The 25,308-nt window shown below is 47.1% G+C and overlaps 1 protein-coding gene across 2 annotated transcripts in view; it reads right to left on the bottom strand.

Annotated features, from left to right (window-relative positions):
- Positions 1–243: 243 nt before the first annotated feature.
- The window catches only part of LOC143981605 (phospholipase A1 member A-like), a 40,170-nt gene continuing 15,105 nt past the window's right edge, over positions 244–25,308 (bottom strand). The window contains exons 5-11 of one of the 2 annotated variants that reach the window (XM_077479587.1): positions 24,031–24,132; positions 22,641–22,730; positions 19,157–19,324; positions 14,629–14,784; positions 4,119–4,230; positions 3,789–3,947; positions 244–648 (exon numbers count right to left, since the gene is read on the bottom strand). In XM_077479587.1, coding sequence (XP_077335713.1) covers positions 552–648; positions 3,789–3,947; positions 4,119–4,230; positions 14,629–14,784; positions 19,157–19,324; positions 22,641–22,730; positions 24,031–24,132 — 884 coding nt within the window. In that variant the 3' untranslated portion in view covers positions 244–551. The remainder of the gene's footprint in view (positions 649–3,788; positions 3,948–4,118; positions 4,231–14,628; positions 14,785–19,156; positions 19,325–22,640; positions 22,731–24,030; positions 24,133–25,308) is intronic. The other variant, XM_077479588.1, reaches the window with a different exon arrangement.

Raw genomic sequence — 25,308 nt, 5'->3', positions numbered from 1 at the left:
CCTGCTGCCTCTCTGTCCAATGACAAGAGAGAGAGCCGAAAGAGCTGCTTCTCTTGTGCACATCGCTGGATCGACACTGGGCTTAGGTAAGTATTAGGGGGGGGGGGGGGGGCTGCGCGCATAGAATGTGCGAAGGTAAAAAACAAGCAAAAGGGAAGACTATTGCGAGATAGCCAACTATGACATGCTTGGAAGGAGGCGTGGTCGCACACAGGGGCTAAAATTAAAACTTGTGCACATATATCTGTTAAAAGCACACCAAAAGCATTTTCCTTTTAATAGAAAAGCATTTTTTTTTAATGTACAAATAAGAATGACTTTTTGTTATGCGGCTATGAGAGATGCTAGCAATGCTGGGAAGAGTTCCACTTTAAATACTAATACAGTCTTGCAGCGCTGGTGGTTTTGTGTTAGCGGCACAAAGGATGTGTGAGGATCAGACGGCGTGGACACACCCGGAAATATGCGCTCATGTTTCTACAATCCCCTTTAATGGATGATAAATATATACTGCCACTGTCCGGCTACATATTGCAGAGTCTGGGGTCCTCCTAGGGGCAGGCGAAGCTTCTGTCCTCGAGTATGTTGAAGGTCTGGCGGTTGTTGCCCGAGAAAGAGATGATTTGGGGCAAACAGGCCATAGATTTTCTGCAAGGAGAGCAAAGGAGGACGAGTTACCAAAGAGTTAAAGCTGAAGTGCACATTCCCCCCTCCCCCATCAATATGCAATTACATTTTTTTAAATAAAATAATTTCATTTTTGAGACCCAGTGACCTCATCATCTGCTGGCGTTTGCTGCATTATAAGATCAAGTTTGGTGGGAGGGGCTGGCAGGCTCCTGTACACATCACATTGCCATATCATGTGAGAGAACAAATCCCAGGCATCCCTTTAGATGTGCATGCTCCTCGCCGCTGGCCATTGGGTGCGGCAGACTTTAGTTGTGCAATCTGGTGATCACTCTAACAGACTGTAATAAAGCGACTGATACACAGATTGCACAGCTAAGGTCTGCAGCACCCAGTAGCTAGCAGTGAGGAGCATGCATGTCTAATAGGATGCTGGGGGTGTGATCAATGCTCAGGAACAGCAGTACTGTGTGACTGACCTCAGCCCTAAAGATCATGCCCACAGGTAGCGAAGGGCAAAAATAATTCTTTTTTTTATTATTATGTCCTCTGTTGTCCCTCTGATTGAGCAGGTCGCAGGATGTATTGAGGTCTCCTCCTGTTCAGCTGAGCTGGACTTAAGATGTATTGGGGGGTCACCTCCTGTTATGAAAGCAGATGTCTGCCCTTTAAGTAATGCTGACTGTCCAGCTACCCCTGGCACAGATACCCACCCCCACACTGACCACACAGAATGGTTTAGCACAGGGGTCTCAAACTGGCAGCCCTCCAGTTGTTCCGAAAAAACAAGTCCCATCATGCCTCTGCCTGTGGGAGTCACGAACGTAACTGTCAGCCTTGCAATGCCTCATGGGACTTGTAGTTTCGAGCAGCTGGAGGGCCGCCAGTTTGAGACCCCTGGTTCAGCATATCACAATAAAGTCAAAAACAATTCTGCAAGCAACAGACAGAAGTGTAGCTCAACACTTTCACTCTCGGCTGACCCTTCTGACCAGATAGCTATAGGTCAGGGCCCTGTCAGGTCGGCTGTACAGGGCCCCATGATCAGTGCCAGGACAAAGTCATCTAGAGCCTGGGGGGGAACATGCCAAATTGCGTCCCCCCCCCAAGATATATGAGCATTATGTGTCAGTGAAAATCCACTCCCCCTCTCCAAATAAAATTGAGCACTAATCTGCATGCTCACCCCATAAGCATCCAGCTCAAACCCTCTCTCTCCACATACGCACCCAGCACAAATCCCCCCCCCAAACAGGGAAATCTCCCCCTCTAAACCCTCCACCCTCCCCCCCAATAAAATGTTCCCCCTCCAAGCACAAATCCTCTCCCCAATCCCCGATCCTGGCACAAATCCAACCAGCAAATTTCCCCTCCTTGTACAAAGACCCCCAAATCATCCCTACTAGCACAAATGCCCCCACCCCCACCAAAAGAAAAAAAAAATCCCCTCCACCATATTGCCTTAAAGTGGTTGTAAACTCAATTTTTTAACTTTTACCTACAGGAAAGCCTATAATAAGGCTTACCTGTAGGTAAAAAAAAATATCTCCTAAACCTGTACGGTTTAGGAGATATTCCCCTCGGTATGCGCCGCTGACTGCAGCGGCGCATGCGCACAAGGGGATTCTCGGCCTGAAAATCCGGCAGTGGCCGGCCGGCCGGAATGAAATCTCCCGCGCGCATGCGCGGGAGTGACGATATCGCGGCTCCGGCCACTCACAGTGCCGGAGCCGCGATACCCGGAAGAAACGCCGAGGGAGCATGTCGGCTCCCTCGGCGTGGATCGGGCCAGATGTCGGGGCCTCGTTCGAAGGTAAGTATTTCATAATGAGCTAGTATGCGGTGCATACTAGCTCATTATGCCTTTTGCTTTGCAGGTTTAAAAAAAAAAAAAAAAAATTTGCGGGTTTACTACCGCTTTAATAGTACAAATCGTCTTCCCCCATTCCCCTTCCGAAACACAAATCCCCCGAATAACCACTCCTAGCACACCTGCCCAAATTTGTCCTCCTTGAAAAATTCTTACCCCCTGCTTCTCCCTAAATTCCCCTTCTCAACATAAATCCCCTCCCCCAACCAATCTCCTTGTGGTGGCCCCCCCCCACCTCACATGGTACCACAGTGCCCAGGGCAGCCGCCCCTCCTGCCCACCCTCTTGTCGTGGCCTTGCCAATGGCTGCTCTGTAAAGACCGCTCAGTGACTGGTCTTGTCTCCGCCCCCCTCCTGTTGTTTTCTGCAGGCACCCTGTAGTGGGTGGGGCCTGCTGGCCCCTCCCACAGCTCTGCTCTCTCTCCTTGTACAGGGTGACTTGTATTGTCTCCGCCCCCTCCTATAATTTTCTGCAGGCATCCTGTAGTGGGTGGGGCCTGCTGGGCCCCTCCCACAGCTCTGCTCTCTCTCCTTGTACAGGGTGACTTGTCTTGTCTCCGCCCCTCCTATAATTTTCTACAGGCATCCTGTAGTGGGTGGGGCCTGATTGGCCATTCCCACAGCTCTGCTCTCTCTCCTTGTACAGGATGACTTGTCTTGTCTCCGCCCCCTCCTGTAGCTTTCTACAGGCATCCTGTAGTGGGTGGGGCCTGCTGGGCCCCTCCCACAGCTCTGCTCTCTCTCCTTGTACAGGGTGACTTGTCTTGTCTCCGCCCCCTCCTGTCGTTTTCTGCAGGCATCCTGTAGTGGGTGGGGCCTGCTGGGCCCCTCCCACAGCTCTGCTCTCTCTCTCTCTCCTTGTACAGGGTGACTTGTCTTGTCTCCGCCCCCTCCTGTAGTTTTCTACAGGCATCCTGTACTGGGTGGGGCCTGCCCGTTACCCATTTTTTTTATGGCATAAGACAGAACCGGAGATGAGGGGGGATTCCTTAAATCCCAACTCCTGGGAAAGTAAAAATCCCTCCATGCAGTGCGGCTGCTGAAAAATTGCAAAAATTTTCCTTGAATAATCCAGTTGGACAAATGTATTTAACTTTCAAATGTTCAGAGGAGCGAAAGACATTTGAGGGGGGCTACATTCTGTCCAATGCCACCGGTCAGCTTTCCTGAGTCACACGTGGCAGCTCAGATAAGCAATTTCAGCATCTGTTCTCTATCAATGAAAGTCATCGGCTGTACTGATTGGTTGTTGTGGCCTAGGCCCAGTGGTCTACCGTTATCTCCTTACCGTCTGTTCACGGGCAGTTCAGTCATACACAGCGTCCCGCTAAATTCCGGCCCTCTTCTCCAAAGTCTTCCGCCGGTCACTCGAATCTCAACCTGGTATAAGAGGCAAAGATGGGTCCCGTGGGCAACCAGGACTCGGCCCTCCGGTGTCTGCTTTGGACTGGAGGCAGGAAAGATGAATCAGGTGAGTCGATGATATAAGAAGTCTGGGGGGTGTACAGGGCAAAAATGGAGAGAGAAAGGAAGGAGAGGAAAGGAAAGGAAAGAAAGGAGAGGAAAGAATGGAAAAGAAAAGAAAGAATGGAAAAGAAAAGAAAGGTGGAATGCTCACATGGTGATTTTGGTTTTGGTGCTGCTGGAATTGGCGCTCTTCAGCAAGACCTCCAAGGTGATGCTGATGTCTTTCAGCTCCGACAAGGTGAACTCCAGCAAGATATGATGAGCTGTCAGAAATACAGGAGAAGCCACGATCTCAATTAATTGTATAGAAAAAAGGCGTGATCTCATCTCAATGTATGGAGAGAAGACAAGCCATGATTTCTACTCAATGTATAGATAGAGAAGCCATGATCTCAGCCCAATGTATAGACAGAAGACAAGGCATGATCTCAGCTCAATGTATAGATACTAGGGATGAGCCGAACACCCCCCGGTTCGGTTCGCACCAGAACTTTCGAACGGACCCCAAAATCGTACGAACATTAGAACCCCATTGAATGCTATGGGACTCTAACGATCGAAATTAAAAGTGCTAATTTTAACGGCTAATATGCAAGATACTGTCCTAAAAAGGGTTTGGGGACCTGGCTCCTGCCCCAGGGGACATGGGTCAATGCAAAAAAACGTTTTAAAAATGGCCGTTTTGGTGGGAGCACTGATTTTAATGACGATTAAAGTGAAAAAAAAAAAGTGAAATATTCCTTTAACCACTACAATACAGGGCACTTTCACCCCCTTCCTTCCCAGCCCAATTTTCAGCTTTCAGCGCTCTCGCGCTTTCAGTGACAATTGCGCGGTCATGCTACACTGTACCCAAATGAAATTGTTATAATTTTGTTCGCACAAATAGAGCTTTATTTTGGTGTTATTTATTCACGACTCCGTTTTTTTTTTTTTTGCGATATAAGCGCAAAAATAGCGGAAATTTGGAAGAAAAACAATATTTTCTTTTTTCTATTTGAAAAGAAATCCAATAAAATCAAATTTTGTCATAAATTTAAGCCAAAATGTATTCTGCTACATGTTTTTGGTAAAAAAAATTCCGTTAAGTGTATAATAATTGGTTTGTGTGATCACGTACATATGTACGCAAATGATCATGTACATATGTGTGCAGGTGATCACGTACATATGTGTGCAGATAATCATTGGGACATGTGATTTTAGTGGGACATATGTGGGGGACATGTTTTTATTATTAGGGACATGTGTTTTTATTATTTGGGGACATGTATGTTTTGGGGACATGTGTGTTTTGGGGACATATGTGGGGACTGTGTTTTCACTGTGTGGTGTGTTGTGTGTTGACACTACACTGATGATCAGTGAGTAAAAAGCTGTAAAAAGCAGCCCATACTCACTGATCATCAGCCGGCTGCAGCGTTCTGCTCTCCTCTCCTCAGCGGTGACTTCCGTGTGAGGAGAGGAGAGCGGATTGCCTAGCAACCGGCTGTTTGTTTACATCACATGACGGCCGTGATTGGACACGGCCGTCATGTGATCAGGAGGGCCAATCACAGAGCCCTCCTGCCGATCTGAGATGTGCCGTGTCCGGGTGACACGAGCACATCGGGATCGCGCCGCTGCGCGAGCGCGCGCGCGGTCCCGCTATTCCTGAAGGACGTTCCTGAACGGCCTGTCAGGAATAGACGGCTCCCACCCGGCCGTATATATGCATTGGCCGGGTGGGAAGTGGTTAAATATGGTGCCTGGGGGGTGTCTGTAGTATGCCTGTGAAGTGCCACGTGTTTCCCGTGTTTAGAACAGTCCCTGCACAAAATGACATTTAACGGAAATAACGTCATTTAAAACTGCTTTTCGGTTTTAATGTTATATCTGGTTCCTGCAATATGGTTGAAAATCATTGAGAAAAATGGCATGGGTAGCCCTCCCTGCCCATTACCAGCCCCTTTGGGTCTTGTACGGATATTAAGGGGAACCCCGTGCCCATATTAAAAAAAGGAAATGCGTGTGGCCCCCAGGCCCTATATACTCAGAACAGCAGTATACAGGCGGTGCAAACAAGACAGGGACTGTGTAGGTTTGTTGTGTTAAGTTGAATCTTTTTGTAATTTTCAACTGGTACATTTTTAAAGTGTAGCTCAATCTCCTACAACTGACTGCAAGCTCTATTTAAAACGAGCAAGATATTTAGCTATATAGGTGGATATAGCGGTGTATACTGCGTTCAGAGCACGCAGACAGCACGCACAATCTCCTAACACTGACTGAAAGCTCTATTTAAAACGAGCAAGATAGTTAGCTATATAGGTGGATATAGCGGTGTATACTGCGTTCAGAGCACGCAGACAGCACGCACAATCTCCTAACACTGACTGCAAGCTCTATTATAAAAGATAGATATATCGCTAGCTATATAGGTGAATATAGCGGTGTATACTGCGGTCAGGGTAACAACCACTACAGAAGAGCAAGAGCGAAAAATCGGCCGATAACGATCGGTGTATACTGTGTTGAAGGTACACAGAACACCCATTAACTGCTACAGATGCCGACACACTACACAAGGCCGCCGCGCTGGCGGCCTTATATAGTGTGGGGCGTGTACTACACAGCCTGAGCTATGATTGGCCAAAGGGATCCTGCCTGTGGCCAATAATGGCTCTCCCCGCTGCCAGCACTGTGATTGGCCAAGCATGTGGGGTCACAGTGCATGCTTGGCCAATCATGAGCTAGCAATGCACTGCGCCATCGCAGTGCATTGTGGTCCGTGAGCGCCACACGAATTTGGCGCGAACGGCCCATAACGTTCGGAATTCGCCGAACGGGCGAACAGACGATGTTCGAGTCGAGCGTATGTTCGACTCGAACACGAAGCTCATCCCTAATAGATACAAAGAAAGCCATGGTCCAAGCTCAATGTATAGAGAGGACAAGCCATGATCTCAATCCATTGTATAAATAGAAGACAAGCCATGATCTCAGCTCAATGTATGGAGAGAAGACAAGACACGATTTCTACTCAATGTATAGATAGAAGATAATCCATGATCTCAGCTCAATGTACAGATAGAAGACGGGCCATGATCTCAGCTCAATGTACAGATAGAAGACGGGCCATGATCTCAGCTCAATATATACCGTATTTATCGGCGTATAACGCGCGTTTTTTCCCCTAAAAATCAGGGGGAAATCGTGGGTGCATGTTATACGCCGATCCCCCCGCCGATTGTGAGCTCTTCTGCCGGTCTCGGCCATTCTCTGCTATTTTCAGCCATTCTCTGCGGCTTTCGGAAGTTGCAGAGAACAGCCGAAAATAGCCAAGAATGGCCGAGTGCAGCCAAAAATAGCCGAGAATGGGCAAGAGCTACCGAGTGCCGCCGAGATACACAGGACATCCGCTCTGTATCTCGGCGGCGCCATTTTTAAACGGAAAGCCTGCAAAAGAAACTGACAAGGCTGCAAATGACTGACATGGCTGCAATGGAAGGCTGCTAATGACATGGAAGGCTGCAATGGAAGGCTGCAAATGACAATGACAAGGCTGCATTTTTTCCTTAAACTTCCCTCCTAAAAGTTTTTTTTTTTTAAATTCCCTCCTAAACTTGGGGTGCGTGTTATACGCCGATAAATACGGTAGGTAGAAGAAGACAAGTCATGATCTCTGCTCAATGTATAGATAGAAGACAAGCCACAATTTCTACTCAATGTATAGATAGAAGACAAGCCATGATATCAGCTCAATGTATAGATAGAAGACAAGCCGCGATCTCAGCTCAATATATACCGTATTTATTGGCGTATAACATGCAATTTTTTCTCTTTAAAATCAGGGGGAAATCGTGGGTGCATGTTATACGCCAATCCCCCGTCAATTGCGAGCTCTTCTGCCTTTTCTGACGGTCTCGGCAGCTTTTGGCTATATTCGGCTGCTCTTGGCTATTTTTGGCCATCGGCTTTCGGAAGCCGCCGAGAACGGCCGAAAATAGCCGAGAATGGCTGAGAGCTACTGAGCGCCACCGAGATACACAGGCTCTGTATCTCGTCGGCGCCATTTTTAAACGGAAAGCCTGCAAAAGAAACTGACAAGGCTGCAAATGACTGACATGGCTGCAGTGGAAGGCTGAAAATGACTGACAAGGCTGCAATGCAATGCAAGGCTGAAAATCACTGACAAGGCTGCATTGATGGGCATTTAAATGTAAGTTTTTTTCTTTAAAATTCCCTCCTAAACTTGGGGTGCGTGTTATACACCGATAAATACGGTAGGTAGAAGAAGAGTCATGATCTCTGCTCAGTGCATAGATAGACGATAAGGCACAATTTAGACTAAATGTATAGGTAGAAGACAAGCCATGATCTCAGGTCAATGTATGGAGAGAAGACAAGCCATGATCTCAGGTCAATGTATGGAGAGAAGACAAGCCATGATCTCAGGTCAAGAAGACAAGCCACAATTTCTACTCAATGTATAGATAAAAGACAAGCCATGATATCAGCTCAATATATAGGTAGAAAACCAGCCATGATCTCAGCTCAATGTATAGATAGAAGACAAGCCATGATCTCAGCTCAATATATACCGTATATACTCGAGTATAAGCCGAGGCCCCCAATTTACCCCCAAAAAACTGGGAAACTTATTGACTCGTGTATAAGCCGAGGGTGAGACATCCCTGTGTCCCGTCCATCCCTGTGTCCATTCCTGTGTCCCTTCTGTCCCTGTGTCCCTTCTGTCCCTGTGTCCCTTCTGTCCCTGTGTCCCTTCTGTCTCTGTGTCCCTGTGTCCATCCCTGTGTCCCTGTGTCCATCCCTGTGTCCATCCCTGTGTCCCTGTGTCCATCCCTGTGTCCCTGTGTCCGTCCCTGTGTCCATCCCTGTGTCCATCCCTGTGTCCCTGTGTCCATCCCTGTGTCCCTGTGTCCGTCCCTGTGTCCATCCCTGTGTCCATCCATGTGTCCCGTCCGTCGCTGTGTCCCGTCCGTCGCTGTGTCCCTGTGTCCTGTCCATCGCTGTGTCCCGTCCGTCGCTGTGTCCCGTCCGTCGCTGTGTCCCTGTGTCCCGTCCGTCGCTGTGCTGTGCTGTCCGTCCATCCCTGCCTACCTGTGCCAATCTGCAGCCTCTCTGTGTGCCACGCTCTCCTCCTGGCAGACGGCGGCCATTCCTCTGTTCAAAAGCCGCGCCTCCCTCTCTGTGATAGGCGGAACACTCAATTTCCCAGCAGTCAGTGTTCCGCCTATCACGGACATCCTCTCATCCTCGTCCATAGTATGAGAATGAGCGGATGTCCGTGATAGGCGGAACACTGACTGCTGGGAAATTGAGTGTTCCGCCTATCACAGAGAGGGAGGCGCGGCTTTTGAATAGTAGAATGGCCGCCGTCTGTCTGCTCGATACGCTGATCGGGCAGGCAGACGGCGATGACTCGAGTATAAGCCGAGGGGGGCACTTTCAGCCTCAAAAAAGAGGCTGAAAATCTCGGCTTATACTCGAGTATATACGGTAGGTAGAAGAAGACAAGTCATGATGTCTGCTCAATGTATCGATAGAAGACAAGCCATGATCTCAGTGCATAGATAGAAGATACATCATGATCTCAGCTCAATGTATGGAGAGAAGACAAGCCACAATTTCTACTCAATGTATAGATAGAAGACAAGCCATGATTTTGACTCAATGTATTGATAGAAGACAAGCCATGATCTCAGCTCAGTATATAGATAGAAGGCCAACCATGATCTCAGCTCAGTATATAGATAGAAGGCCAACCATGATCTCAGCTCAGTATATAGATAGAAGGCCAACCATGATCTCAGCTCAGTATATAGATAGAAGGCCAACCATGGCCAGAATTCGGGACATTGCGACATTCCTGCACAAATACTGTCCTCAACTTCCATCAACAGAAACACTTCAGGAACTTGATAGCCCTATCTCAAAATTAGAATGGGATACAGCACTCAAGCAAACTAAGTCTGGTAAAAGCCCTGGTCCGGATGGACTATCATCGATTTACTACAAAGCCTTCTCTGACATTCTACAACTCCCTTTTAGGAAAGCCTTCAACTCCCTCTCCACCTCCAGTGATCTCAATGCTGATATGCTTGAGGCTCACATCGTGGTGATCCCTAAAGAAGACAAAGATCCCACACAAGCTGCCAATTATAGACCTATTTCCCTATTGAATGCAGACATCAAAATCTTCGCGAAAATATTGCCCAATAGACTCCTTCCCCTGTTACCCATCCTCATTAAAAACGACCAGGTAGGGTTTGTCCCTGGCCGAGAAGCCAGGGACAATACCATTAAAGCCATTAACCTACATCACCTCATCTCAAGCTCTAAACAAAAGGGTTTCTTCCTGTCCTTAGATGCGGAGAAGGCATTCGACAGGGTGGCATGGGATTACATGCAAGCTGTCCTACAAACCATTGGCCTCGGACCTAGATTAACTACTTTCATTCAATCACTCTACCTCAATCCCACGGCCAAAGTCAGGGTTAATAACACCCTGTCGAATGCCTTCCCCATACGCAATGGAACTAGACAGGGATGCCCACTATCCCCCATCCTCTTCATACTTACCTTAGAACCGCTTTTGAATAGTATACGACAAAACCCTGACATAAAAGGTATCCAAACTAAAGTTAAGGAATACAAACTGGCTGCATTTGCTGACGACATCCTACTATTCCTAACACAACCCCATACCACAATTCCAATTCTCCTGCAAGAATTTCGAAATTTCAACCATTTATCCAACCTCAAGATAAATTTTACCAAGTCCTATGCCCTCAATATTTCCCTTCCCTCAGACGACGTCACCCTCTGTAAAGCCAACTTCCCATTTCACTGGCAGGAAGACCACATCACCTACTTAGGTATAAAAATTACAACGGACCTGTCAGATCTTTACGCACGGAACTATTTACCCCTGATACGACAACTCACGCTTGACCTGAAACGTTGGGACAAGCCGACATTTTCCTGGTTTGGTAGAGCCGCAATATTAAAAATGAACGTACTCCCAAGAATCCTTTACACCCTTCAGGCTTTGCCGATACACCTCCCCCAAACTCTATTCAGATCTTACAGAAGCATGTGTACCAGATTCCTCTGGAGTTCCCACAGACCCAGAATCAAATATGACCAACTATCCTTGCCCAAACACCTCGGTGGCATAGGACTCCCAGATCTCTCTAATTACCACAAAGCAGTACATCTGACAAGGATCATAGACTGGAATATCCACACAAATAACAAAGACTGGGTACACTTAGAATCCTCATTCACGTCCCTTCCACTTAGATCTTTACCATGGATCCAGTCCTCTCTTAGCATCAAGGAAATCAGAAACGCACCCACTCCTAGCTCCAACACTACACTGCTTCAGGAAACAGTGCGCACACACCACCCTCTCTACCATCCCGGGGCCATTGACACCACTGAACCTGAACCCCGACTTCCAACCGGGATCACACCAAACTTTTCTTCAAGCACACTGGTCACAACCACAAATTCTAATGCAACACTTTTACAAGAACGGATACCCACTGACACGAGCCCAAATAGCTACTATTATGCAAAAACCACCTATACCAACCTGGACATTCCAACAAATCACCCACTACCTACAGTCAATAAGGAAAAAAACAGACTGCTCCCGTGAACTAACGCCCTATGAGACCCTATGCTCTTCGACTACACCCTTATCACATCTTATATCCCAGACGCACTCCCTATTGTTCCGGGATCACGATGTCACAACCTCCAAGTTTTGCTCCTCGTGGGAGAAAGATTTGGATGTCACCCTTACGACAGAAGATTGGGAAAGAGCCCTCTTCAATATCCACAAAGGCTCTGTAAACGTTTCCACTCAGGAAAACGGCTACAAAATACTAGCGAGATGGTATAGAACACCAGACAGACTACACAAATGGGACCCCTCTGTCCCGGACTGTTGCTGGCGGTGTCACCAACATAGAGGTACATTACTTCACGTCTGGTGGTCCTGCCCCCTGCTCCAACCCTTCTGGAGGTCTATCCATAAATTGATTAAGGACATTACGACCTACGAACTACCATATACACCGGCCCAATTCCTGCTACATCACACTACTCTGCCACAAACGTCCTATCGTAAATCAATAACTATCCACCTGATCAATGCAGCCAAACAATGCATACCGACCCACTGGAAGTCTCAGACTGTCCCTTCTATTAAAGACTGGCTCCATAGAATAAACAGAATTTCAGAAATGGAGGAATTAATCCACATAGCAAGAGATACCCCTGCCAAATATAACACAAAATGGGCGTGTTGGAAACACTTTAAAACTACACCCGAATATATCCGCATACAAAGTCACTTAGTATAATTCGCCGAACCCTGTTTCACCCTCCGCTGCTCCTTCAGGCACTACCACTAAGACCCATACACATCTAATCTACCCTGTTACTCATGCCATGATTGACCGTTTCTCATATCTCTCCTTTATTTACATGTTGCCAATTTTGTCCGGACCCAAGCCACAAAAGACCTGACCTACTGCATGCCACTGTGCGTTTCTATATGCCCCGTTTTTGCCAAGGAGAACATCGGTGAACGGATCCTTTATCCCCCCCCCCCCTCCTTCCTAACCCCTACTACCCCTCTGTCTTTCCCCTTCCCGCCCACCCCATCCCTATCCTCGTTACGGGTACTACTTTATGCTCCATGCATTGAATATAGATGATTCACCCCCCTTCATACCACTAGCTTGGCCCCGCCCCCTGAGATCTATCTGATGAGAACCTCGACAAGCTGACTCTTCTTGGTCCTCATAACTTATACCGACTAGACCCCATTACACAAGTATGCTTGTTATTTCCTATCTATGTGCTGTTATTAATGCAATACTAAACTCCATTTCGCATTGTAATTTGCCCCGTATTATCTTTGTTCTATACGGGCCATACCAATCTGTGTTCCTTTTTTGATTATTATATATCTTCATGTATGCTTACTGTTTCTGTACCCTCTTCTTTATTCAATAAAATATTTGGAAAAAAAAAAAAAAAAGAAGGCCAACCATGATCTCAGCTCAGTATATAGATAGAAGGCCAACCATGATACCAGCTCAGTATATAGATAGAAGGCCAACCATGATCTCAGCTCAGTATATAGATAGAAGGCCAACCATGATCTCAGCTCAGTATATAGATAGAAGGCCAACCATGATCTCAGCTCAGTATATAGATAGAAGGCCAACCATGATCTCAGCTCAGTATATAGATAGAAGGCCAACCATGATCTCAGCTCAGTATATAGATAGAAGGCCAACCATGATCTCAGCTCAGTATATAGATAGAAGGCCAACCATGATCCCAGCTCAGTATATAGATAGAAGGCCAACCATGATCTCAGCTCAGTATATAGATAGAAGGCCAACCATGATCTCAGCTCAGTATATAGATAGAAGGCCAACCATGATCTCAGCTCAGTATATAGATAGAAGGCCAACCATGATCTCAGCTCAGTATATAGATAGAAGGCCAACCATGATCTCAGCTCAGTATATAGATAGAAGGCCAACCATGATCTCAGCTCAGTATATAGATAGAAGGCCAACCATGATCTCAGCTCAGTATATAGATAGAAGGCCAACCATGATCTCAGCTCAGTATATAGATAGAAGGCCAACCATGATCTCAGCTCAGTATATAGATAGAAGGCCAACCATGATCTCAGCTCAATGTATAGGTAGAAGACAAGCCATGATCTCAGCTCAATGTTTGGAGAGTAGACAAGCCACGATCTCAATCCATTGTATAGATAGAACACAAGGCATGATCTCAGCTCAGTGTATAGAAGAAGCATATATAAAGCATATTGTGTTTTATTTTTAATTATTAATAATAATAATAATAATAATTTAGCAAACAACGCAGAGAGGGGACAACACAGACATGTGTCATTATAATCCACAGCAGAACTTTTATGTGTCACATACTTCACCCACAGCTCAATAATCTCCCCATACAGTCCTCAGCCCACATTAACCCAGAATGTAATGTAAAAAGTAAAAACAATATTTTTTAACCCAGAATATATAGTAAAAAGTAAAAACAATATTGACTTCATAGAAAACAGACAGAACAATAGATTGAATAGATAGACAGTCAAGGGTAAACCTCATTAAGGTCGCCTGAAGATGTCTGCCAGTCAGGGCTGGTGCAAGGATTTTTGACACCCTAGGCGAAACCTAATTTTGCTGCTCCCCCCCCCCCCCCAGGCTCCACCCCTGACTCCATCCCCTTTGCCCTGCCCATGTATACCCCACCTTTTTAATGAAGCACCCATCAATTGCAGGCTCACCAGCATCCATCAAATGCAGCCTCACCAGCACCCATCAATACAGCCTACCAATGAATGTTTGCTTGCTTCCATTAATTCAGGAGTTGGGACACAGACACAGTTCTCTGCCTGCTGATACTAAGACTTAGTTGCTTGCTGCAGAGAGAAAAGAGTAGGAACACCAGTGGCAACCTTGCGCCCTAGGTAGCTGCCTAGTTTGCCTAGTGGTAGCACCGGCCCTGCTGCCAGTCCCCTTTTATAGTAGTCCCTCTACTAATCCTTCAGGTATTTATGGTCCTGGGGTTTGGTAGTCACCGACACTTACCGCAGTATGGCTCCGCCGGGGTGGTGAGCAGGAAAAGCAGAATATCTTTGGGAGGTTGCTGGGTCTTGTAGCTGACTGTACTGGTGTAGTTTTGTGATTCAGATGTCGTGTCGTGAATTACAAATTCTCCTGGAATAATTAGAGCGTCCTTCCTCCCTACACCCGGAAAATAAAAATATCTTTATCAAGATGGATCAACATCACATTCACTGAGAAATCCTGACATGAAAAATATACTCAAACGTTAACCAGAGAGCAATTATTACATTTCTGCTATGGGCCTGTTTATTTGGTGATAACTTTATAATTACTTAAAGTAGAACTAAAGGCAAAACATTCCATTTTTTTTTGTCCATCTGTGTTCCATTAGGGAGATTTACCTTCACTTCCTGTCCCATAGCCAAAACAGGAAGTGAGAGGAAATTCTTGCAAATTAGGGGAAGCCCTTGGGGGTCCTCAAGGTCACCAGGACTGGTGTCCCCATTGGAAGATTTCCCCTCTATTTCTGATCTGGGGACAACCCAAAAGTTGGGATTTTCTTTTACTTTCACTTTCAATGATAATGGTAAACAGGAGAAATAGAGAGGGGGGGATCTCCCTAATGGGGGCTCCGACAGCAATACAAACCTAATAGGTGTTTATATTTCTTTATTCTATTATTTGCTCCTTTTTAAAATGTCACCACAATTATGGTTCTGATTAGGGGTCGCCTATCCATTAGAGGCGCCCAGGCACCCCCCCCAATCCATGGGTCTGACCCCCATGCAGGACGCCGGATGCATGAATTACAACGGGGTTGGGGTGTTTTTTTGAATCATCTGATTAGGGCCAGAGGCTCTAATAGGCTTTAAAATAGGATGGGCTCGTGGTGCAGAGCACTGCGCTACAAGCCCACCCAGGTGTGTTAAAATAGGGAATATTCACTATTCGCTGTGGGGTAATGCCCATGAAGTTCAGGGGAAGGGGAATCTGCTGTGATGCCCATGGAGAGCAGGGAAAGGGGAAGCCACCATGATGCCGTGATGCCCATGAAGTACAGGGGAAAGGGAAGCCGCCGTGATGCCCGTGGAGTGCAGGGAAAGGGGAAGCCGCCAGAATGCCTGTGGAGTTCAGGGGAAAGGGAAGCCACTGTGATGCCTATGGAGTGCAGGGGAAAGGGAAATCTCTTTGATGCCCGTGGAGAGCAGGGAAAGGGGAAGCCGCCATGATGCCCATGAAGTACAAGGGAAAGGGAAGTCGCCATGATGCCCGTGGAGTGCAGGTGAAGGGGAAATCTCTGTGATGCCCGTGGAGAGCAGGGGAAGGGGAAGCCGCCATTATGCCTGTGGAGAGCAGGGAAAGGGGAAGCCGCCATGATGCCCGTGGAGTGCAGGGGAAGGGAAGCCACTGTGATGCCTATGGAGTGCAGGGGAAGGGAAAATCTCTTTGATGCCCGTGGAGAGCAGGGAAAGGGGAAGCCGCCATGATGCCGTGATGCCCGTGAAGTGCAGGGGAAGGCGAAATCTCTGTGATGCCCGTGGAGAGCAGGGAAAGAGGAAGCCACCATGATTCCTGTGGAGTGCAGGGGAAGGGGAAGCCGCCATGATGCCTGTGGAGTGCAGGGGAAGGGGAAGCCGCCATGATGCCTGTGGAGTGCAGGGGAAGGGGAAGCCGCCATGATGCCTGTGGAGTGCAGGGGAAGGGGAAGCCGCCATGATGCCGTGATGCCCATGAAGTACAGGGGAAAGGGAAGACGCCATGATGCCCGTGGAGTGCAGGGGAAGGGGAAATCTCTGTGATGCCCATGGAGAGCAGGGAAAGGGGAAGCCGCCATAATGCCTGTGGAGTGCAGGGGAAAGGGAAGCCACTGTAATGCCGATGGAGTGCAGGGGAAAGGGAAATCTCTTTGGAGAGCAGGGAAAGGGGAAGCCGCCATGATGCCGTGATGCCCGTGAAGTACAGGGGAAAGGGAAGCCGCCGTGATGCCCGTGGAGTGCAGGGGAAATCTCTGTGATGCCCGTGGAGAGCAGGGGAAGGGGAAGCCGCCATTATGCCCATGGAGAGCAGGGGAAGGGGAAGCCGCCATGATGCCTGTGGAGTGCAGGGGAAGGGGAAGCCGCCATGATGCCTGTGGAGTGCAGGGGAAGGGGAAGCCGCCATGATGCCTGTGGAGTGCAGGGGAAGCCACGGTGATGCCCACTGCCTGTCGCCCAGGTGAAGTGCTGCCTGCCATAGATGGGGTAAGTGCTCTGGACCTGACCAACCAGACCACGGCAAACAGTGCAGCCCCCCCCAAAAAAAACCACCAGCCGCAATTGGTTCTGATAAAAACTATAGCAAAATTTGAATAAGGCCCCTTTCATACTTGTGTGACTTTGCCGTGACTTGAAGCAATGCCTGTGTATTCTGGAGGTCTGAGGACCTCAAGTCACATCAAAGTTCAGGTCTACTTTGAAGTCACTGCGACTTGATCTGGACGGTACTCATTGGAAATCACGAGGTATGACTTGTCATGCAACTTTGGAGTCGCAGGACAAGTCTCACAAGTGTGAAAGGGGCCTTAGGGGTTAAAAATTAAGATTTTTTTTCTATTTGTCAGATTGCTTTAACTAACATCATATGCAGACAGAATCTAGTTTTTTTGATCTGTGGATGAATGAAATGTTACTTTGTATCTCTCTATCTCACGTCTGATCAATCTTTATAAAAAATGTTACTGTGTACCTCTCTATCTCCTGTCTGATCAATGTTTTATTAACAATGTTACTTTCAGGGGCCATCTTTAGCGCAGGGCGAAAAGGGAAGCTGCCCGGGGGCCCAGTCATTATTGTGGGGCCCAAAGCAGCTGGCCCTTGAGCCCCCACTGCCCGCAAATAGTTGATAAGCGGATTCGGAAGGGCCCAAGAAAATGTTTGTTCAGGGTCAATATTAGAGATGGCCCTGGTTATTTGTATCGCTCTAGATTTATGTCTGATCAATGTTTACAAACACTGTGTCAGACCTCTCGACTTGCCTCCCGCCTGTCATTTTGGGAGGTATGAATTGCCAGCAAGTGCAAGGGGGGAGCAGAAGAGGGACAGGAAACACTGTGTACCTTGAAGATGTTTTTTGGTTGTGTTGAGAACATCCAGTGTCCACAACTCATCCACAAGTATTGTGTTGACTTTCTTTGCATTATTGTGTCTTTTACAGAATTACAAAATCCCACTTCAGGGATGAGCTTGATTTCATAGTGAAATTACAAATTTTTCCTACCCCAAATTTCCCTTAAAATTAACCTTTATTTTCAGCATGCAGCATTGGCTCATAATGATAAACAGAGCCACAGCAGACCCCATGACCCATGTGGTGATCACATGACTTTGTTAAGAAAGAAAGGCTTAAGGATCTGGTAAGGTTCAAGGTTACTGTTAGGACCAGTGGCGCCCCCTAATCCATGCGCCCGGCCCCTAATCTACATGCCGGGCGCCAGACGCATTGATTCCCTTGCTTGGGCCTGGGGAGGAGAAGCTGGGCCAGGCTCCTTCCTACAGCATCTACCTGAGAAAGGAGGGATCAGCAGCGGTAGTGGCAAGCAACAGAGCTGGAGCTCAATGTAACTGCTGGGACCGCTGCTCCCGGCCAATCAGGAAGCGGGTCCTGAGTCCTGATTAGCTGGGAATCCTAAGACCCAAACACCCGTTTGGCCGTGAGTCCTAACTCCTGATTGGCTGGGATGAGAAGCAACCAACCACTGGGACTCGGGAGGAGACGTAAGGGGGGGGAGCCGTCAGCTGGATGAGGTAAGTGCAGGAGCTCTTGGGTGGCCTGACAGGCGACGGGAGGTGATCGAACGAGTGACGGAGGAGAGCTGCAATCGATCGAGCGAGCGCCAGCTGGGGGGGGGGGGGGTGTGGATAGGTTATGTGGTTGGCTGCCTGCTGGGGTAGTTGGCTAGCTGGGGGGGGGGGGGCAGCCCACGAAAATTGAGCACCAGCCGCTACTAGTTAGGACCATGCTTAGGGTTACTGTAAGAGTTTAGTTTTTTTGGTGCAAAAACAAGTTAAGCTGCAGTGCTCATGTGCTGAGGTACATGCTGATAGGAAGAGAGAGCAGAGTGACAAAGAGATGAACCCATCTATCTGCTCCTTCTCCTTTCGCTGTCCAGTCACAGGGTCACTTACAACTCTTGTAAGTGATATCAAACTGCAGCAGAGAAAGATCAGGTCCTGTTCCAAACAGGGCTGTGCTGTGTGGCAGAGCTGTGTAAATCTCAGGACTGGAGGGACAAAAATACAAATCCATTGACGGGTAACAGAGCTCCCATATACAGTATGTATTTAATCTGTTTGTATTTTGCTGTGGGGTTCAGCATTAAAACCAACAACAATCACCATATTTGACCGAGTAGCAAATTTTACCAAAATTTTCTGATTCTCACTGAAATGTGGGCAGAATGAAGACTCCTAATTCCAGCCATCCCTTGCCATATTTATCTACAAATTAATCCAGATTTCCTTCAGCACAATGGGTACAAGGTAAGAGAAGCACATCGGTGTGAATGACGTACCTAAACGGGGACAAGATGAAAGTTCTGTGGTCTCACAATCCACGCAAAGACCTTCCTGGAACTCCTTGTAGGTGGAGCATGGAAAACCAATGAAGGAGCACCTTCCACGCACCGCATTGATGTACACGGCAACTGACCTCATGTGGTCACAGATGAGATATTGGTATGCTGATAAAGACAATATAGATAGTTTAGAAAAACTGGAGTAGTGTGGTGTCCCCAACAGTTGTCAGATGTCATTTCCCAAACCACACAGCTGGATTCTGGTTGGTCCCTACAGGAAATATCTCCAAATTATATAAAAGGTACAATATTGATACATATTAACCATTGATGGATGACACAGGCCCACCCAAGGCATGAAGCCTTAGTATTCCCCGCTCTGTAAGGGGAAAGAGGCTGGTAAACCAAGTGGCCACTGCTCTACTTTACTGTGAGATGCCACTAGGTCATAGCCCTTAGGGTTGCCCCACCAATGACTAGCACCAATAGGGAGGCTACGAGGAGGAAACATAATGCAGGAAAACAGATAGGTAAGGTCCAGGTGGAGGTCGAGACGGGCAGCAGATAAGCTTAGTTGGTTTTCAGGCAAAGGTCGAGGCAGGAAGCCGATAAGGATAGTCAAGTTGCTAGACAGAGGTCAAGACAGGCAGTATACAAGGACAGTCAAGTTTCTAGGCGGAGGTCAAGGCAAGCAGTAGAAAAGAATAGTCATGTTTCTAGGCAGAGGTCAAGGCAGGCAGTAGACAAGGATAGTCAAGTTTCTAGGCAGGGGTCAAGGCAGGCATTAGACAAGGATAGTCAAGTTTCTAGGCAGAGGTCAAGGATGACAATAGACAATGATAGTCATGTTTCTAGGCAGAGGTCAAGGCAGGCAATAGACAAGGATAGTCAAGTTTCTAGGCAGGGGTCAAGGCAGGCATTAGACAAGGATAGTCAAGTTTCTAGGCAGAGGTCAAGGATGACAATAGACAATGATAGTCATGTTTCTAGGCAGAGGTCAAGGCAGGCAATAGATAAGGATAATCACGTTTCTAGGCAGGGGTCAAGGATGACAATAGACAAGGATAGTCAGGTTTCTAGGCAGAGGTCAAGGCAGGCAATAGACAAGGATAGTCAAGTTTCTAGGCAGAAGTCAAGGCAGGCAATAGATAAGGATAATAACGTTTCTAGGCAGGGGTCAAGGATGACAATAGACAAGGATAGTCATGTTTCTAGGCAGAGGTCAAGGCAGGCAATAGACAAGGATAATCGAGTTTCTAGGCAGGGGTCAAGGATGACAATAGACAAGGCTAGTCAGGTTTCTAGGCAGAGGTCAAGGCAGGCAATAGATAAGGATAATCACGTTTCTAGGCAGGGGTCAAGGCAGGCATTAGAAAGGATAGTCAAGTTTCTAGGCAGAGGTCAAGGATGACAGTAGACAATGATAGTCATGTTTCTAGGCAGAGGTCAAGGCAGGCAAGAGAGAATGATAGTCAAGTTTTTAGGCAGAGGTCTAGGCAGGCAGTAGACAAGGATAGTCATGTTTCTAGGCAGAGGTCAAGGATGACAGTAGAAAAGGATAGTCAGGTTTCTAGGTAGAGGTCAAAGCAAGCAATAGACAATGATAGCAAAGTTTCTAGGCAGAGGTCAAAGCAGGCAATAGACAAGGATATTCAAGTTTCTAGGCAGGGGTCAAGGCAGGCAGGAGACAAGGATATTCATGTTTCTAGGCAGAGGTCAAGGCAGGCAATAGACAAGGATAGTCAAGTTTCTAGGCAGGGGTCAAAGATGACAATAGACAATGATAGTCATGTTTCTAGGCAGAGGTCAAGGCAGGCAATAGATAAGGATAGTCAAGTTTCTAGGCAGAGGTCTAGGCAGGCAGTAGACAAGGATAGTCATGTTTCTAGGCAGAGGTCAAGGATGACAGTAGAAAAGGATAGTCAGGTTTCTAGGCAGAGGTCAAAGCAGGCAATAGACAATGATAGCAAAGTTTCTAGGCAGAGGTCAAAGCAGGCAATAGACAAGGATATTCAAGTTTCTAGGCAGGGGTCAAGGCAGGCAGGAGACAAGGATAGTCATGTTTCTAGGCAGAGGTCAAGGCAGGCAATAGACAAGGATAGTCAAGTTTCTAGGCAGGGGTCAAAGATGACAATAGACAATGATAGTCAAGTTTCTAGGCAGAGATCTAGGCAGGCAGTAGACAAGGATAGTCATGTTTCTAGGCAGAGGTCAAGGATGACAGTAGAAAAGGATAGTCAGGTTTCTAGGCAGAGGTCAAAGCAGGCAATAGACAATGATAGTAAAGTTTCTAGGCAGAGGTCAAAGCAGGCAATAGACAATGATAGTAAAGTTTCTAGGCAGAGGTCAAAGCAGGCAATAGACAAGGATATTCAAGTTTCTAGGCAGGGGTCAAGGCAGGCAGGAGACAAGGATAGTCATGTTTCTAGGCAGAGGTCACGGCAGGCAATAGACAAGGATATTCAAGTTTCTAGGCAGGGGTCAAGGCAAGCAATAGACAAGGAGAGTCAAGTTTCTTGGCAGAGGTCAAGGCAGGCAATAGACAAGGACAAGGATAGTCATGTTTCTAGGCAGAGGTCAAGGCAGGCAGTAGACAAGGATAGTCAAGTTAATAGGTGGGGGCAAGGCTGGCAGTAGACAAGGATAGCTATGTTTCCAGGTGGAAGGCAGGCAGTAGACAAGGATAATCACATTTCTAGGCAGAGGTCAAGACAGTCTGCAGGTAAGGATAGTCAGGAATGAGCAGGGTTAGCAACGAGAACAGGAAATACAGGCAGCCAGGCAACCTGGGTCAGCAACAGAAATGGCAGAAGTCAGGGTAAGCACTCTTACAAGGTAGCATTCAAGAAGTCAGAACAATGGCTGCCATAAGGGAACGGGTTTAAATACCCCCCTTGAAACACGAGTATGCTTATACATGGGGGCAAAAAATGTTCTCTCCCACTTATGTGTTTGTTTTATTGATCTTGATCAAGTTACTATTGGTTTGTTTATTGGTACACTGACATTTAGTGGTAGTTTAGGGCCACTACAACTTGTTTACTTATGTGATTTGGTATCTCCATCAGTTCTCCCGTCCTGTTTACTGCTAGTTTGTTCAGTGCTAGCTAGACTCTCAGAGACAGGGCTCAGGAAAGTCATTGTCTTCTTTCACTTTAAAAGACTGGAAAAACATCCTTCTTACTACACTTGTGGGAAGTAAAATTGACTATCCTTGCCTTATAACGAAGAGTTAAGCTGCCTGTGGATGGTGTCGAGTCAGCAGGTGACCACACTGTCCAGACATGTTGGTTCCAAGAACGTATGTCAATTTATAAAGCTGCATTTGAAACAGAGCACACACCAACATGCGCATGCCCAGCTGTTATCATAACCAAGGTCATAAGGCCGTGATCAGGCACAAGTGCATGACATAGTGCAGACGGGGCCCCTGGAGATACTGTAATAAATGTACGGATTAGATGAGTAGAGGAGTACTCACGGTTGGAGGCGATATGTGGACAGCCTGGCTGGTCTCGGCCTCCATTAATGAAGTAATCAATGTGACCCACAGGTATGCGAATACCGAAGCCTAAAAAGAAGAATGAACGGGAAGACGGTTTGTTTGAAAGCCAAAGAAGGAGATTACTACATAATGAAGGGAGGAGGTCAAATACTGCATGGTGGCCACTAGATGGGGCTAATCAGCATAGGAAATAGAGACCCATTTGTTCCATCTAGTGGCCATAAAGTGATATTTTCCCAAACCACTCTTTTTTACATGAATGAATAAGATTTGACTTGAAGATTTGACTTGACTTGTCAGAGCCCCTCTGTCCTCTATGGGGAGATCAGATGAAAACGGACTGCCTATCCATTTTCATCTGATCCCATCCGCTGGATGGATGGTGAACGTATCACCACCCGTCTGTTTTGAGCAGATCCTGTCGGATCGGGTGACAGGCAGGAGTCAGCGGACCGCCTGCCCATACAAGTCAATAGGTGGCCCGCTCGGACCTGCATAAAAAACACAGGCGGGTCTGAGCATGCCAATTGTGTGAAAGAGACCTTAGTTGAGGATACACTCTGGAATTTTTTTTTAAGCCAGAGAAGGGTTGTTTTAGACATGGAACCTCAGTTTATGAGCATAATCCGTTCCAGGAGAATGCTTGTAATCCAAAGCACTCGCATATCAAAGCGAGTTTCCCCATAGAAGTCAATGAAAACAAAGATAATTTGTTCTGCATTGACTTCTATTGCATGCAATACCTCATGTGGCCAGAGGTGGGGGGGGGGGGGCGCCAGAGAGCCTCGGAAATACTCGGCGACAGCTCTGCTGAACTCAGAAACCCTCGGAAAGGCTCGGAAACACTCGGGGATGGAGTATTAAGTATTTTTTCCAAGTGATTCCAAGTATTTCCGAACATTTCCGAATGGCTCTGAACCATTCCAAGTGTCACCGGCACCCCCGCACCTCTGGCCAAATGTGGTACTGCACGCCCCATTAGCTTGAATTCTGCTCACTTTAAAAGACAACACTCGCAAACCGAGTCAGGGTTTAAAAAAAAAAAGTTGCTTGTCTTTCAAAACGCTTGTTAACCGCGTTGCTCGTTAACCAAGGTTCCGCTGTACATGGTCCATGTCAGTGCTGGTTAGATGTTGTAGAAATTTTGCATTGGTAAGGTAGGGAATGGCAGTTAGATATCTCCAGGAGACCTTCATGAGGATTTCCCTTGGCTATCTATCTATCTATCTATCTATCTATCTATCTATCTATCTATCTATCTATCTGAACCTTCAATTTACTTTTGCCTTAAAGTGTAAGCAGCTCGCTCTTGCCTCCCCTCATGCTGTATGTATGTCCTTGTAATGATGAATGAATGGAAAATTACTGTCTGTATCAGTGTGAACGGCATCCACAAACAGAGCATCTCCAGGGTCCAGCCTGTCCTCCGGGTGGGTATTTGTGAACTTGTATGCTGCTGGGTCCAGACCTGAGAGAGAAACATTCTATCAATCTAAGAAGCCTTTGGGGTATTTTCATTATGAAGCAACTAAAGAAGATGCCAAAAAAAAATGTACACAATTTTATACTTAACAAGTAGTGTCATGTAGAGCAGTGTAGTGAAGTGTAGCGTAGTGTAGTGTAGTGTAGAGCAGTGTAGTGAAGTGTAGCGTAGTGTAGTGTAGTGTAATGTAGTAGTGCATTGCTTACTTTTTAGATGCTTTTAGGATCTCTGCATGCAGCCAGTTATTTAAGAGCATGGTGGATACCATGATGGTTATGGTGGGAGTGTGGTCATGGTGGGAGTGTGGTCATGGTGGGAGTGTGGTCATGGTGGGAGTGTAGTCATGGTAGGTGTATGGTCATGGAAGGAGTATGGTCATGTCAGGTGTGTGGTCATGACAGGAGTATGGTCATGACAGGTGTGTGGTCATGACAGGAGTATGGTCATGACAGGTGTGTGGTCATGATAGGTGTTTGGTCATGACAGGAGTATGATCATGGCAGGTGTGTGGACATGGTAGGAGTATGGTCATGACAGGTGTCTGGTCCTGGTAGGAGTATGGTCATGACAGGTGTGTGGTCATGGTTGGTGTGTAGTGATGATAGATGTTTAGTCATGGCAGGAGTATGATCATGGCAGGTGTGTGGTCATGGTTGGTGTGTAGTCATGATAGGTGTTTGGTCACGGTTGGTGTGCAGTCATGATAGGTGTTTAGTCATGGCAGGAGTATGGTCATTGCAGGTGTGTGGTCATGTTTGATGTATAGTTATGGTAGGAATATGATCATGACAGGTGTGTGGACATGGTAGGAGTATGGTCATTACAGGTGTGTGGACATGGTAGGAGTATGGTCATCACAGGTGTGTGGACATGGTAGGAGTATGGTCATGACAGGTGTGTGGACATGGTAGGAGTATGGTCATGACAGGTGTGTGGACATGGTAGGAGTATGGTCATGACAGGTGTGTGGACATGGTATGAATATGGTCATCACAGGTGTGGGGACATGGTAGGAGTATGGTCAGGGCATGTATGTGGTCATGGTAGGAATATGGTCATGGAAGGTGTGTAGTCATGGTAGGAGTAAGGTCATGACAGGTGTGTGGACATGTGGTAGGAGAATGGTCAGGGCAGGTTTGTGGACATAGTAGGTGTTTGGTC

Source organism: Lithobates pipiens, unplaced genomic scaffold (assembly GCF_037356315.1).
Source record: "Lithobates pipiens isolate NorthernLeopardFrog02 unplaced genomic scaffold, aLitPip1_a1.2 Scaffold_16, whole genome shotgun sequence".
Taxonomy (NCBI): Eukaryota; Metazoa; Chordata; class Amphibia; order Anura; family Ranidae; genus Lithobates; species Lithobates pipiens.
The sequence above is the reverse complement of the archived record's forward strand: the minus strand, read 5'-3'. Positions and strand labels throughout refer to the sequence as shown.